Source organism: Hakea prostrata, chromosome 9, assembly GCF_041222555.1.
Source record: "Hakea prostrata isolate BN-2017 chromosome 9, UWA_Hpros_2, whole genome shotgun sequence".
NCBI lineage: Eukaryota > Viridiplantae > Streptophyta > Magnoliopsida > Proteales > Proteaceae > Hakea > Hakea prostrata.
Genome location: NC_142608.1, coordinates 64,315,240 through 64,327,804, shown reverse-complemented (window position 1 = coordinate 64,327,804; position 12,565 = coordinate 64,315,240). Strand labels below are relative to the sequence as shown.

The 12,565-nt window shown below is 39.9% G+C and overlaps 1 protein-coding gene across 1 annotated transcript in view; it reads left to right on the top strand.

The window, feature by feature from the left end:
* Nucleotides 1-12,565, top strand: part of LOC149006093 (uncharacterized) — a 57,315-nt gene that overhangs the window by 14,493 nt on the left and 30,257 nt on the right. Inside the window, 1 exon segment of the mRNA XM_089168624.1 lies at nt 5,264-5,416. Within this exon segment, the coding sequence (XP_089024750.1) occupies nt 5,264-5,416 (153 nt within the window).

The following is a 12,565-nucleotide window of genomic DNA, read 5'->3' as shown; positions in this document are numbered from 1 at the left end:
ACACAGAGAGAAGAGATGGAGGAGGGATCGATGAATTTGTTAATGCGGTTGGGGGGAAGGGGGGGAGGAGGTAGAGAGGGGGGAGAGAAGGTTGGAGAAGAAGGAGACGATCTCAGCCTTGATGCTTGGCAAGATCGAAATGCAGGTTCCATTATGGTGATAAGGGATGGGATGGAATTGAAGTTATTTCGGGCTTTGAGGGATCGGTGGAAATAGGTAGTGTTGGAGTCCCCAAGCTTGAGCCATTTGATTCTGGGCTTTCGACGGAGGGAGCTTTCTTCCGAGGAGAGCAAGGAAGAAAGCTCAGAGGAGAGGGATTTTCCTCCTCAGCAAGAGTGGGGTTAGACGGTTTTGAAGGAGGGATTGGGTGAGATGAAGGCTTGAGCAGCAGGAAGTGACTCTATCCGAGATATTGCTGAAGGAAGAGGAGTTCCAAGAGCAGAGGGCTTCTTTGGTGTTGCGAAGCTTGCGGGCGAAAGTGATAAGAGGTAAAGAGTGACAATGGATAGGTTTAGACCAGGCTTCCAAAATAGTGGGAATGAAAGAGGCGTTTGCCGTCCACATATCAAAGAATTTGAAAGGCTTCGGACCAAAGGAGATGGGAGCATGGTGGGAGATCTCTCGTTTTATTAGCTTGGCGAGACGAGATGGAGGGCGAGAGCAGCGAGTTGGGATATCTTGCTCAAGATCTTGCCATATCTCGCAATATCTTGCTATATCTCGCTGTAACTCGCTATATCTCGCCCTGGATCTCGCTGGAACTCTCAATTTTCACTTTTTTTTGTGGATTTTGGCTGAATTTTCACTTGCAACTACTCTTAGCACATCTACAACAAGGAAGATCAATCATTCTCTACTTGTCTTATGAATTTATGATTTAATGACTAAATAGAACTTTTAATGGTTGTATAATTATTTTATTCTTGAAAATTGAGATTTTGATACTCATATGGATGGAATTTTGATAACATTTAAGTTAGTTGATGCATTTGATATACTTGCTATTCATTTATATGCCTTAAAGGTTCTATATTACATGTTGTATAACATTGCATTACCTAATCCTCCTACATTTCGGTTTCACACTATGGGTAGACTTAGAAATCATACATAGGGTTGTTTCTAGTAAATCCAAGGCCACCAACGTGTTCAAAAGGCCTTAAATAAGCTAAATACCAAGTTTCAACCCAATTGGGACCCTAAAACCCACCGAGATGGACCACTGAGTTGACGCGAAAAAGTTGTATATCTCGACTGAGATCTCACCGAGATGGTCGAGATCTCTCTTTTTCACATAGTTGTCACGGTGACAAGGCGGTTTAGGCTAATTGAGGCGATGAGGCGCCCTTCGAGGCGCTTTTGAGGGGGTTGAGGCGTTTTAAGTGAAATTTTTAGTGTACATCTCATTCACTCTAAATCTATCATATCTTATATAATAAAAAAACTAATGTCATACTACCTCAAGTCATCCAACATACTAAAAACCACACATAATAGGTCCTAAATAAAAAGTCGCGAGAAGAAAGGAAGAGAAGAAGTTGTTTGTCGCTGGCCACTGCTTGCCGGAGTGTCGTCGCGGGAATGGTAGAGAAGAAGGGAGGAAGAGAGAAAGAGATTAGGGATTAGAGTGAGAGTGAGAGTGTGAGACTTGAGTCAAGAACTTATTCTCTTTCGATTTTGTTTGTTTTTATTTTTATTTTAACATTTGATCGCATGTAGTGTCATTATACATATGCATATAGGTTCAAACAATAGATACTTTACAATCGGAATCTAATAAGTATTTCAATATATGCCTTCAATTAGGCATCTTTCTCGTGATTTAAAAAAGAAAAAAAAAAAGCGAACGCCTTATTGCCTAAAAATAAGGCGACGCCAATTTGAGGCTCTCCGAAGGAGCCCAGACGCTGAGGCGACACCTTGACAACTATGCTTTTTCAAGGTGGCGAGATCTCTCTTGAGAGCGAGATCTTCTACCATGGATGGGAGGAGAGATTTGGACAAAGCAGGGAGAGTGATCGGAAAGATTGGGGTTAGAGAAAGAAGCATGGGAAGAAGGGAAGGAGGAAAGCCAGGGATTGTTGGCAAGGAATCAATCAAGCTTTGAGGCAATTCGAGCCGGGCCCAAACCTCATCACCACTGCTCACTGCCCCTGTGACGCCACTGCCACTGGTATTGACAGATGGAATAGAAAGAAGGATCTAGGAATCCCAAAAGTGACCAAAAGACAACCCTGTAAGAGGCAAAATTGGAGAAGATACAGTATGCCTATTTTTGGGTGAATCAATTTACTGAATAGGAACAATAGAAAGTTTTGATTCGATATCGAAGGAATCAGGGGATGCACTCCCAAATGCAAGTCAAGTGTCTGGTTGGCCATCCATCTTCTTAGATTTCTCTACATGACCATTGCAACAAAGTATGCAGCTAGGGGATGTTGGAATATGCAAAAAGGAAATCCTCCCTGGAAAGCAATATTGAGGAGCATACCATGGTCAAGCTCTAACAAGGGATGAAATTTGAAAACCACAAAACATTATGCCAAATGATAATATCACCACCTGCTCTAGCAAGTTCCAAGCCTACTTCAAACTGAATAACCCAGACTGTCATGCAGTCCCAGAGATTTTACCACCTACCACAGAAGGATCTTTGGGGGAGAGCAGTCTTGATAGACTTTAGGGCAGGTTTTTTTTTTTTTGGAGGGACGGTGTGTGGGGGGGGGGGGGGGGGGAATTCCCATCTGAGTGTTTAATGATTTGAGACACCAAAGATAATCTGTCTGAGCCCAAGCGGTAGAGAGATCTGTCACCCACCTCTGAGAGTAGCACTAGCCAGAGGCCGATGTCTAACCAAAGCCTAGTGGAAGCACTGTCATCAATTAGAGAGGATGTATTGTGGATGATTAGGGGTCTGAGTTGTATCAATTTCCTCCAAACCCAAGAAGCACATGGATGGGGATAGTCCAGTTCAAGTGCTTTTGAAGATATCTTTGATACACCCAATTGACCTACTTAAGTTTTTCCCTGGAGCCAATCCTTTATATCAATTTTAATATTCCAGCGATGTTGGCATCCTTTCACCTTAGACCCAATTCCCTGGAAGTTTCAGATCCCTTTGAAAGAAAATAACACAGAAGGTTTCCAACTCCCCCCCCCCCCTCCCCCTTCCACTTGGATAAAGTGGCATGACTCCCTTCCTGTCTTGGAAATTTGGATCCTTTACTCCCTTTATCCTTGGCATTTTACTTGGCTACCCCCTTCCCTTGTGGTCCCTCAGGCCAGCCTTATTTGGTTAAAAAAAATCATATTCTTCACCAGTCATTGACTGTGTTGTGTGCCCACCAAATCTTTTCTCCTTCGCCATCATATCTAGGTTTCCTCTTCATGCCCTCTTTGATGGAATAGTCTTGAGGACAGTGACCATCTCTGTTTGGCTCTGTTATCAAAGCATTGCCAACATGACAAGGCATTTTCTGGGCTTATAGGCAACCCATTGCCTTTTTTATATGCAAAAAACACTCATGCTTTATTGCATAAGCGACGCCTTGTGGGCAAAGGAATCACTTTTTTGACTCTTTGTACCTAGATTAATTTTTTATTTATTGGGAATTTGTTTAAACCATCAAAATTTATTCCATAAAATTATATATGATTGGTTGTATACATAGCAATACCATTCAACAAGAAGCATAGGATCACAGACAGAGAGAGATTAAAGAGTAAAAATAATTAAAAAAGATTTAAAATAAGAAGAAGAAGAAGAAAGCCTAATCATGAAAGCTGAAACACCAAATCGAGTCTTAATACGCTAAAGAAAGAGGACCGCCTCGGCAGCAACATTATCTGGTTGACCCCAAGTCCACGGCATTTAGGTTTGGTCTTCTTCTCTAAAGGTCCTGCAAAGTGTTCTTTCCCTAAATCGCAGCAGGTCTTCTCCAAAACTCATGATAGCAGCAACCTGCAAGTCTTCTTCTCCCCTTCAATTGAAAGTCATCTTCTGTTCTGAGTCTTCTTCTCCTTTGCAAGTTGGCTTCTTTTCCTCTGCAAGAGTATTAGAAGAATCATTGCAAAATTCTTCTCCAAATCTGTCGAAAGCAGGAAATCTTCTTCCCCAAACCTCATCATAGCAACAGCCAGCAACTCTTCTTCTCCAACTCTCCAAATCTCACGATAGCAGCCCACAGGAACTTTCAACCTTCTTTTTTTTTTGGGGTGGAGGGGGTTTGTTTTCTTTTTTCTCCTACGACTTTTTCTTCTTTCGTGTAGGCTCTAGTGATATATAATCCCACGTCTACTCTTTTCATTTTCATATTTATAGATCATAATCGTATGTTATTATGTTATGTTGCTTTTTGGTATATTCGCATTATGATGAGATGACCTTATGTTTTTTTTTTTTTAATGACAATCTCGGGTAAATTATAACTCTTTAATATTTTTATAACTTATAGTAGAATTATATAAGTTTTTGGTGTGCCACATAAAATAATCATATCAAGAGAATGTTCTCTAAAACGCTTTGTTCGCCAAGACGATGCCTTGCGGTCCCCTGATCGCCATGTTGCTAAAATCCTTGGTCACCTTGCTTCCTTGATAACTATGCCATTTGGTACAAAACTTTAGTTTCCATTTGGTCCTGTAGAAGATGCCCCTTCCCTTCGACCATGGATGGTGCTGGCTGGCCTCCTATTTCTCAGGTTCCTCTATTTCTGACAGTATAGGCAAACTTGTATTTGGGGCTACTGTCTCTTATGCTTTGCTGGAGTGAATTCTTAGTAGGATTCAGAACATAGTTCTCAAGGTGCTAGGTGAACCAAGCATTTGCGAAGATTAAGATACAAGGTGAAGCCAATCAGTTGAGCAAGGCATTTAAGTGCTTCCAAAGGTCACCAAGGTGCCCAGGTCTATCATCATGTAGACGATGCCTTGACAATTGATCAGATTTGGAAGGCTAGCTCTCGTTGCTTTACCTTGTACCTATTATAGATTCCCCAAGGACCTTTTGTTGCTTTCTTTGCTTTCCCTCTCTCCTTATGTATCTCCCCACCCTAACTACATGTAGCCGCCGCCAATATTGTTATTGTACATTTTGTACTCATATTTTCCAAAAAAACTTGGTACTTTAACAGTTTCTATTGCAGATGCTGCATAAGCTTTCTATACTAAATGTTTACACAATTCTTGCATGGTTGATGAACTCTAGTTCTCTCCTACACATTATGGAAATTATGTTTGGATTGATTGTCTTATTTTATTTCAGGCGAGTGAAAAATTGAACATAGCTAGCAAAAAGGGAATAACAACTGGAAAGCTGATTAATGAGCGGGAATTGTTTGGTAAAGTACTCACTTTTAACAAGAGAAAGTTTAACTTCCAGCAGGAGTATGTTAAGATACAAGCATCAAATCCTACGGTATGTGTACTTGTGCCATTTGCTTGAAATTCATATTCTTTTTATGGTGTATGTAGTAATGGATGGCATAGTCCACTGGTCTGTTAGTTTTAAGTGATTTTGGTTTCTCCTAAGACAAGGAGTTTCCTCTTTTATTCTGAGCCAGTTTGGTATTGAAATGATATTACAGGATCTTGAGTTTTACTTTCATCAGGCCTTCCTGGTCATACTGTGGGCATTCTCTGGCCCCTCCCCACCCATTCAATCTATAATGATGTGAAAAGGTTAGTGTTTAGAAATGTCCAATTCATTGTGATTGCCGGCACCAACAGTCAATAAAATGGGTGCGTTTGAAACTGAAATGATAGCTACATGTCCATATGATGACCCAGACACGCCTCCAACCTGTTTTCCAGCATGGTTGGCCTCCCTGGGGTGTCTCTGCCTCCTCAGGGTTCCCACGTCCCCTCCTCTCCCTAACCCAACGTCTCTCTGATACCAAACTGCCCATCTAACCAGGCCTTTCTCCCTTGACCCTCTCATGCTCCTTCCCTAACCTCTGTCCCCATTCCTCCCTCCTTCCCTGCAAACCCTTCTCCTGCATGAAATAAAACCTCATAATTAGTCCATGCTTATTGTATGTCCTCTTAATGTATCAATTTACTCTTCCAACTCCTGATTTGATGGATCAAATAGACTTTCATCAATTCCCATGAGTGGGTCCTTCACTCTGTCTGCCTTCTCTGCAGAGGCAGACATGATGTGGTTGTATCATGTATGGTCACCAAGCAACATTAACTGTGCTGCTGTTAAAGAATAGGAACTTTGAATGACATTATGTACTCATTGGTGGGGATGCCCTCACACTTTGTTATCTCATGCCTCTTCTTCTCCTCCTCTATCTTATGTCCCTGCTTCTGGTGTAGTTGCTTTAGAACTAAAGGAACCAGGTACTTCCCTTTCTCTTGTTTCCTACCTCTATCTTTGCTTGAGGCTGTTGGAATGGTCTCCTCTCTGCCTCTTTTGAAATTAGGCAAATTGGTAGGTATGTAATCACTAAGAGAGGCAGTGCTGCCACTGGTAGGTGTCTCTCTAGCATTACTTCTCAAGCTCCTCTGTTGCCTTTTGCATTTCAGCCTTCTTCTGTCTTCCTTCCCTCTAGGGGTCATAAGGCTGGAGTTGTTGACCTCTGGCATCGTCATTATTGGCGATCTTTTGAACAGCAGCTGTTGTATGTGAAGAACATGGTAGGTTGGAGTTCACTAGCATTGTTACCATTGTTGGTGTTCTTGTGGGTGGTAGTGATTATGTTTGAAGGGCATGGTAGGTTGGCATTTGTCTCTCTTGTAGTTTTTGTAATTTTAATGAATTTGATGAGGAGACAGGAGCAAGAGAGAACGAAGAGAGAATGTGGATCCCGCCTTGGGTATCATATGTTAGGGGTCTGAGGTGGCATAGTACCATGGAAGCTACCAGGCAACCACCACAGCCACAATAGCTCTGTAGGGCATCTTGTCAAACAGGTGTGGAGGGCCTTAAAACAACCACCCTGGAAGTATAAACCAACAGATATATTGGAGCATGGGAAGCGACTTCCAACTGTACAGATGTGAAGCCCACTTGGAAAGGAGTTTCTGATAAAAACTTCATTTGATTTTGGAATGTGTACAGCTCATTGATGAGCTGTTCTTAATGTGAATTTTGGATCTGTTAATTTGGTTGGCTGATGAAGAATTGAACTATGTGAGTAGTCCACATTTTCAGGTGGCAATGGGTGTTATTCATTGATTGATTTGATTGAGGACCTGCTTTGGAGGTTCTATATTAGTGTTCCAAATGGCGCTCATGCATAATTGGTACACCTTGAGTAGTATTACTTTTAATTGTCATGAGGCTATCTTGATTGCTGCTTAAGGAATCTAATCCGATGGATCTGATTTAATCTGAGAATTTGGTAATGATCCAAAGATTGTGGATGCACTCTTGTGTAAAGCGAGGATGGAGTAAGATCTTGGTTTTAATTTGGATTGTCCTCACAGGTTAATCTAAAGGTCCATATTGTATATATATAGTTTTTTATGTGTGGGTCCTTTTAGTAGATCATAAACTAATGTTGGGTTCCCTTAGTGCGATATATTACGTCTGGGTCCCAACTAGACTAACACCGTCACCCACTGTTAAGTGCTTTTAAATTTCAAATCTAGAGGGACCAAAATACCCCTCAGGTTATTTAATAACCAAAATCATCCCCGTACATATCCTATTTTCTTTCTAATGCCAAACTTAATGCTTTTGATTCCTAGGCAACAATTCGAACTCCTGAAGCTGTAACTATCATGCTTACTCTCCCTCTCCCTCTCTCACCGCGGGTCCACTGGAGTTTGCAGTCGTCACTAGGATCACTAGATCAAATGCTTGCATTGTTAAGCTGTGTGTTGGTTGAGTTTTACTAGGAGTTCAACTCTATTAGAGTTTTTGTTCATGTAATTCTCTATTTCTTGTTACCCAAGTAAGGATATCTGTGTAATAGTGTTCTTTGCATTTTATTATTGATAGAGGGCTTGAGATCACACTGATCTATTTAAGCCATTCAAGCACAATCATTTCTCAACATAGCATCAGAGCCAATTGATTAGGAAAGAAGAAGAACAGAGAAAGGAAAAAAAAGAAGAGAAGAGCAGAAAAGTCAAAGAATCCACATACACCACCACTGCCACTGCCCTTCCTCTAACTACACCACCGTTGTCACCGTTGTTGCTCCTGCACCACCATCGCCTCTGCCCTTCCTCTTATCACTGTGACCTAATCGCAACCTATTCACAGAACCATCAATTTCTTTTAGCCTTTCTGCCATTGCCTACTGTTGTTGAAAACCATCATCACAGCTATTGCTCCTGCATTACCATCGTTCCCCTGGTTCCACTACTGTTGTCGAAAACCAGAAAACCTTTTGCATCCATCGTTCTTTTGGTTTTTGAATTGACTATATAAACAACCTTCTTTACAACCATTGAACTAGATGAACCATTGAACCAAAATCATGGACCAAACCAGAACAGGAGTCTATTTGTAAATTCATATATATGCAGGCGTCTCTTCTAGAATTCACAGATTTCCAACGGTCAATGTGTGATTCTCCATATTTTCATGGGCTTATCTGCAATTATCTATATCTTTAAGGGGGTGTCCTATAATTATCTATATTTATAGGGGTCTATCTACAATTATCCATATATATATATATATAGGGTCTATTTGTGATTTCTCATTTATCCAAGGGTCTCTTTTGAGAGAGAAAAAATAATGGTGTTACTTACACTATGGACCCTATAACTCCTTAGATTTGTTTGGGTGGTCCGGCTATTCCATTCAGTGACATTTGAATTGTTTTGAAAGGGTGAAGACTGAAGAAATGCATGCATCTTTTTGGCATGGCAAGATGGTACTATTGCCTCCACTGGCTCTAAACATTACCTCACTCTTCATCCTCTTTCGATAAGATTTGATGGAACAAATTATTTGATCCGGGCTCGATTTGCCTACTTAACTATTGTCGGAAGAGGACTTGTTGGACACATTGTGGGCGCTACTATCAATCCTACCACCACAGATGTTTCACTGGATAAATGGATCTCGAATGACTCTCTTATTATGTCATTCCTTTGAATTCCATGAATTCAAATATTGCCCGTATATACCTGTTACTTGATATTATAGCCCAAATCTAGAAGGCTACTACTGAAACATGTAGATAGTTGGGGAATGATGCACAGGTTTATGAGCTACGGAAGAAGCTTCATAAGACTACGCAAAAGGAACTGACTGTGGCCCAATATTATGCAGAGTTGTGATCTCTTTGGCAAGAATTGCATCATTATAGGGATTATCACCCCACTAATCTGGATGATGTGGCTACTTATAGGAAGCATGTTGATAAGATTCGAGTATATGACTTCTTGGCAGGTTTGAATGTGGAGTATGATCAGATTAGAGTGCAAGTATTGAGTCGTTCTCCCTTTCCTACACTAGAACAATGTTATGCCCTTATTCAGTGTGAGGAAAGCCGTCAATGAGCCATGCTTCATGCTCCTATTGTGGAGAAATCAGCCTTACAATCTGATAGCGCTAAATCTGATTCAGCTAAGGAGATTGTCAAGTGTGAGCACTGTCACAAACCATACTCGTTAGTGAAACCAAGAGGAATTTCCATGTAGACTTCTTCTAGTTTGTTGAAGTATATGTAAATTTGGGAGTTTTACTGTTCACGTGAACAATATTATGCTATTGTTTTTATTATATTTTCTATTTCTAATGTGGGAGTCTTACTACATAAGTTTTGGGAGTTTTTATAGTTTCTATTTTGGTGGTAGTTTCTATTTTCAGAACTTTCTATTCTAGGAGCTAGGAAGTTACTAAAGCTGTAATATTTTATTTCCTTTTTCTAGAGGACAATTACTTGTCTCTCAAGTTGTATTAGATTCATTAGAAGCTATAAATAAAAGTGCTCTGTGATTCTAGACTCTTAAGCAAGAATCACAAGCCTCTAATACTAGTTCTTCATCTCTCTTCTCTTCTTCTTCTTCTTCTTCTCTCTTTTCTCTGTTCAAGTTCAACGGTTGTTTTGATTATTTAATGCTTGTTTTCTAACATGGCATCAGAGCAGGTTTAATCAACTTAGGGATTGTTTTCTCTCTTGGCTGCCCAGTTTTTTTTCCTTTTTCTTATCTAGGGCAGCCCCAACCTTCGCGCTGCTGTAATTGTGCATGTCTATCCTTCTTCTTTAACTTTTGAAGCACCAAGTATCTAGGTATTAATACTACAAAAAGGCCCTAAGCTTTCTGGGGATATATCTACCTATTTGATTCAACTGAGGCTGCTACTACCCTTTTTGTGTGTGCAAATCTGAAGTTCAATCTGCACTATACTGATGTCTTGGGATTCCTCTTGATTCTTGCAAAGATATGCCCATAATTCGGATTGCAAGACCTAAGTATTGTCTTCCATTGTTTGTGCTATAAGTTTAGTTCAACTGTTATTGCACTTCTTCCGAGTGGATTGCTGCAACGACTACTGCAATTTTGAGATTTCAAGCTGGTTCAATATATATTTTTTTCCTGATCTAATTTGCTCCTGCCTAAGGGTTAGCGGTGTTCTAGAATTTTTTCCCCCTTTGGTGCACAAGACTTTGTCCTGTGAGACAATTTTCTGCTGCTTGATCAACTTTATTGGTGAATAATACGCTGCTCTGTGGCTGCTACTTTTCCTTCTTGGTTTCTTTTATGTTCATACTTTAAGATGCTTGTCACTGGTCATCATTAATTGTCCACGTGTAACGCTACACGTGAGGGGGAGAATGGTACCTTATTCTATATCTACTCAAGATGTGCTCATGGATATTATTTGTGAAGATCTTTGTCCTCAACTTATGGCATTCTACAACGATATGATTACATGTCTTTACCTAACTACTTGGTCCGTAGTAACCCATACTACCTTACCTACTTGGTCCGCAGTAAGCCATACTGTCTTTTACCTTACCTACTTGGTCCGTTGTAACCCATACTGTCTTTTACCTTATCTATTTGGTCCACAGTAACTCATACTGTCTTTTACCTTACCTACTTGGTCCACAGTAACCTATACTGTCTTTTACCTACCTACTTGGTCGACAGTAATCAATATTGCCTTTTACCTACCTATACTTTGCCTATTACTTGCCTTCTTGTGAAGCATTTATATGGACATTGGAGTTGTAATTTTGAAAATTTAGTATGGATATTTCTCCCTACTACCGGCATTGTGTGGATGGTGTCTTTGATCCTGCTATACTTATGGACATTGGAGTTGCAATTTTGAAGATTTAGTGTGGATATTTCTCCTACTACCGGCATTATATGGATAGTATCTTTGCTCCTGTTATACTTATGGACTTTGTTCATCTTCAACATCGTCGATTGTTCTTATTATTGGATGGTTCTATTGACATGAAGAATTAAAGTTTTTTTTAAGTCGGTGTTGATTATCTTTTGGGTGAAGTTTTCTCAGTGTTTATCGACATCTGCCATTTCTACACAATTCAAGATTGGTGCTACTTTTCAAGTTTATTCTTATTGTGCAAGCTGAAGTTTTCTTTGTGTACACTCCAGCTTGAGGGGGAGTGTTGAAGTATATGTAAATTTGGGAGTTTTACTATTCACGTTACTGTTCACGTGAACAGTGTTTTTACTGCTCACGTGAACAGTATTATGCTATTGTTTTTATTATATTTTCTATTTCTAATGTGGTAGTCTTGCTACATAAGTTTTGGGAGTTTTTAGAAAGTATAGTTTCTATTTTGGTGGTAGTTTCTATTTTCAGAACTTTCTATTTTAGGAGTTAGGAAGTTACTAAAACTGTAATATTCTATTTTAGGTGTTAGGAAGTTACTAAAGCTGTAATATTTTGTTTCCTTTTTCTAGAGGACAATTACTTGTATTAGATTCATTAGAAGCTATAAATAAAAGTGCTCTGTGATTCTAGACTCTTAAGCAAGAATCACAAGCCTCTTCTACTAGTTCTTCATCTCTCTTCTCTTCTTCTTCTTCTCTCTTTTCTCTGTTCAAGTTCAACGGCTGTTTTGATTATTTAATACTTGTTTTCTAACATAGTTAATGTAGAAGGCATTCTTCATATCTAACTACTGAAGATCTTATCCCAAGTTAATTACACATACAAGTAGAACTCTAACGGTGTTCAGCTTTGCAACAAGCACAAATGTCTTTTGATAGTCAATCCTGAAGGTCTGCGTGAATCCTTTGGCTATCAGTTTGGTCTTATATCGATCTACAGATTCATCACTGTTCTGCTTCAATAGACAGTCAGACACCCACCTACAACCAATAGGCCTCTTGCCTGGAGGAAGAACAGAAGAACAACTAGCTCCCAAGTCCCATTTTTATTTAGTGCTTTTGTTCCTTTTAACATCCTTGCCTTCCACTAAGTATCTGCACAAGTCTCAATGCCATTTCTGTGGGATGGGTTTAGAAGGGAAGGCACAAAACTACGATAGGAAGCTGGAAAAGAGTCAAGGGAGACAACTTGGAATATGGGATAAGTGCATTTCCTTAACAACATTTTGAGGGTTGTAGGTTGTTCAAGGATCCATACCAGGACATGAAGCAGTTGGAGGTC